This window comes from Arachis duranensis, chromosome 6 (assembly GCF_000817695.3).
Source record: "Arachis duranensis cultivar V14167 chromosome 6, aradu.V14167.gnm2.J7QH, whole genome shotgun sequence".
NCBI lineage: Eukaryota > Viridiplantae > Streptophyta > Magnoliopsida > Fabales > Fabaceae > Arachis > Arachis duranensis.
Genome location: NC_029777.3, coordinates 84,491,897 through 84,495,293, shown reverse-complemented (window position 1 = coordinate 84,495,293; position 3,397 = coordinate 84,491,897). Strand labels below are relative to the sequence as shown.

At 30.9% G+C, this 3,397-nt stretch overlaps 1 protein-coding gene across 1 annotated transcript; it reads right to left on the bottom strand.

The window, feature by feature from the left end:
• Positions 1–339: 339 nt before the first annotated feature.
• Positions 340–2,938, bottom strand: LOC107494357 (AP-1 complex subunit sigma-1). Its single transcript, XM_016115411.3, has 7 exons — positions 2,747–2,938; positions 1,738–1,824; positions 1,434–1,525; positions 1,215–1,323; positions 1,043–1,078; positions 753–839; positions 340–657 (listed from the first exon to the last, which is right to left on the bottom strand). Exons 1-7 carry the CDS (start codon positions 2,747–2,749, stop codon positions 586–588), a joined length of 486 nt encoding a protein of 161 aa, XP_015970897.1. The 5' UTR covers positions 2,750–2,938; the 3' UTR covers positions 340–585.
• Positions 2,939–3,397: the final 459 nt, after the last annotated feature.

Genomic DNA, 3,397 nt, shown 5'->3' with positions numbered 1-3,397 from the left:
TCCTCTCTTTCTCTTTTACAAATAAATTACTACATATATTAATAGATATTTATAAATCATTTCTATTATATTTAGATAATTATATCAGTGAATATTAATATTAAAATTATCTATTTACGTTTTTTTATTTTATATCTATTTTATCTTCTTTATTTATTTTACGATACATGCAACCGTTTTCCATAATTAAATTAACGACCCTCGAATTAGTGCCGCGTACATTTTTCAAGATTAAATTTAAAACTACTATACTTGTTCTGTTGTTTCACTTGGGAGTAATTTCAGTTTCACTCAAACAATTCAATTTAACATGGAAGAACGAAAGATAGCACTAACAAATTATGAACAATCAATATAATTTCAATCTCAAAACAATATACAGTAAAAGTCTACTATTCCTCGAACAAAGGGGGTAACTCCCAATAATAGGTAGATCACACTTGCACTAACTTGAAATTGCCACCACAAGACCAGCAACTCGGGTCTAAAAGCTCGAAAGTAAAACAAATTCACCAATAACACGAATATAATCGATACATAGAGATAGACATACGAGCATGAAGAAAGTGTAACATTAGATCTCTCTCATTTGGTGGCTTGTGCAATTATGTTGCTTATTGAACTAGCTTCCTCCTTTGCAGTCTCCACCAATGAATCCTGGAAGCCAATATCATACAAAATTTGCATTAAAATTTGAGAAAGAAACTGCAGATCAAAATTTTTCTAAAGCAGAAACTAAAGACCTTACATACCTGTGCAGCTATCAATCGGGCAACGGTTTTCTTGCTTGACTCTTGAAGTTCGCCGGCAATTAGAAGTTCATCGAGTATATAATAGGCCTTTAAAATATAAAAAACAGAATCAGAAGTGACATTACCTTTCACACAAGAAAAAAAAAAAGCAGTTAATATAAATAACAATTGATGCTCAATTACTCCTAATTCAGGGTGGCCACCTTGAAGAATCAATGGAAATAACTAATTATTATTACAATTTATTTGTTTATTAACATAAATCATGACATGGAGTTGTGGGGACAAACCTTGTGGAAGTTGAATATCAAGTCTAGTTCACAGACCTGCATATGGTGATGCAAGCATTACTGAATTAGAAAGATATGAGAAAACGCTATATCTTCCGAAACATAATGGGAATACTTCCACTAGTAAATTAGATAGTAGTATTCAAAAGTTAAAGCTTTGATGAGAACTCACACTGCCAAAATACCGATCAAGAATCTCCACGTAATGATGAATTATTTCAAGAACTTCTAATTCATTGTCATCTTCATCAATACACATGCAAAAATACAGACTAGCATACCTGTAGGAGAATTTGGAACATTTTCAACTAAACATCAAGCCAAGACAGAAGGGTTCATTGGAAAGGAGTAGCAATATGACACAAAGCGTTGAATCGTTTTGTTTGAATACCTTTTGTATACAACTTTATATCCTCTCCATTCTACAAAATTACATAGCTTGGGTGCACGGGTAAGGATCACTCCACTGAGCTCACGGATTACCTTTTTCAAGAATAGATGACATGTAAATTCTAAAATTCATATATCAAGAATAGCTAGTGGGCAAAAAGAGATATTTCAAGGATGAAACAATGATAATAATACATCATGCATGCAAGAATGAACTACACCTATCAATCATCAAAGTAACAAATATAGAAGAAACACAGGAGGTTAGCAAACTATCCTGAACTTAACAAGCCATAGGTTATTACCTTACTTCTTTCCTTCTGAGTGTAAGGTGAATACCATTTCGTCAGTCTGACCTTCCCTTGACGGCTAATGAGCAGCACAAAGTGTATCTACATTTAAGAGCGGAATATGCTCAAATTGGAAATGCATAAAGAATTTTCATGGTATAAAACCGCACACCGGCACAACGCTTTATTATAGAAAGACGGATGGAAAAAAGAACATAGCAATCTGCTTCTATTCAAGTATTAGGGTTCCAAATTTCAAAAGCAGGTTACTATTAAATACAAGTATGACCAGTACACATGTAATCCTAGTAAAAAATAAAATGTGAAAATAACCTTCATAATTGACTGCCTAAACATGAAAAATCATTGCTGAACCAGAAATTGCTAAGGCTTAATTAATGAGTAAGCTGGACATAAACGAAAAATCATTATCTGATAACCCATCGCAAAGAAAAATAAGACAAGTTTGAGAGTATTAGTACAATCAAATCCAAAATGATGAATTATTCCAGTATAGTTGAAACAAAAATGCACGCAGAAATAACAAAGTTAATTTTTTTAGGGAAGAAAATGCCAATTTGAACAAAGACGACAAGGGCAAGGGAAAACCAGTAGATCAAGGGTTTTCTGGTGACTCCATTTGCTTGATACAAGATTATGAAATTTATCATCTCAATCAAGCTAACTCTAAAAGGAATTCAACACTAAATCCACAATTGATCAAACATTTTTAACATCACATGCCAACTATATAAACAAAAGTTCAAATCAGATCCATAATACGCAAGTAAGGCTATGAAGAAAAAAATTACCAGAACTTTAAAAGTGAATAAATAAATAAAAGATTTTGAGTTCAGGTTGCAGCACCATAGCAAGCGATTAAAATCGCAAACCTAAGTAGTATCTCAGTCATAATTTGCGTTCAGGACGAAACATTAATTCAGAGATCTGTTTATGGTGACTTGAGCTACAAAACTTTAAGCTCGAGTTGTTTCGGAGAGAAAGAGGAAAAGTCTTCACTCACCATTGGATCGTGGTCAAAGAGATCTCAATTCTGAACGCTGCACAGCAGATCGTAGTAATAAGACTTGGGAAGAAACTGGTTGGAATAAACCGTAACACAGCCGAGAGACAAGACTAGCCGAGACGAGAGAAAGAGCTTGTAACTTGGATTACTGTTTCAATGGTATAGCCCAGCCCACTTCTCGATATTAGAGAGTAGTATTACAAAGAGAACTTATGGGAAATGGGAGTCATAATTTATTATTTATGTATGAATATATATTTAGTTTAATTTATTTTTAATATATATTTAATTGTGTATTTTATTTTAATGATTAATTTTTATATATATTTAACATAATTTGTTTATTTTTTAATTATTTTTTACTAATCTTTAAATAAAACTTTTTTAGTTCTTTATATTTTTTTTTAAAAAAATTAATATTTATATAAATATATATACACACACATGAAATTTTTACTCCTTTTTTTAGTATTAAGAGAGAGAATTAGAGCTTTTAATTATTACCGTGATACTAAAAATTAACAATCAATCGACAACATTACAAAAATAGAAATAGATATTTAGTATTTATAAAAAAATTAATTATTTAAATTTAGTAGACTTAATTATTTTATTATAACAAAAAAATATAATTATAAATATACATCA

Bases quoted from the DNA above. Each gene is read 5' to 3' on its own strand.
- LOC107494357 (XM_016115411.3), bottom strand. The intron at 1,526-1,737 runs GTAATAACCTAT...TTCTTGAAAAAG, and splicing joins CTCAGAAGGAAAGAAGTAAG to GTAATCCGTGAGCTCAGTGG. The intron at 1,324-1,433 runs GTATTCAAACAA...ATTCTCCTACAG, and splicing joins TATAAAGTTGTATACAAAAG to GTATGCTAGTCTGTATTTTT.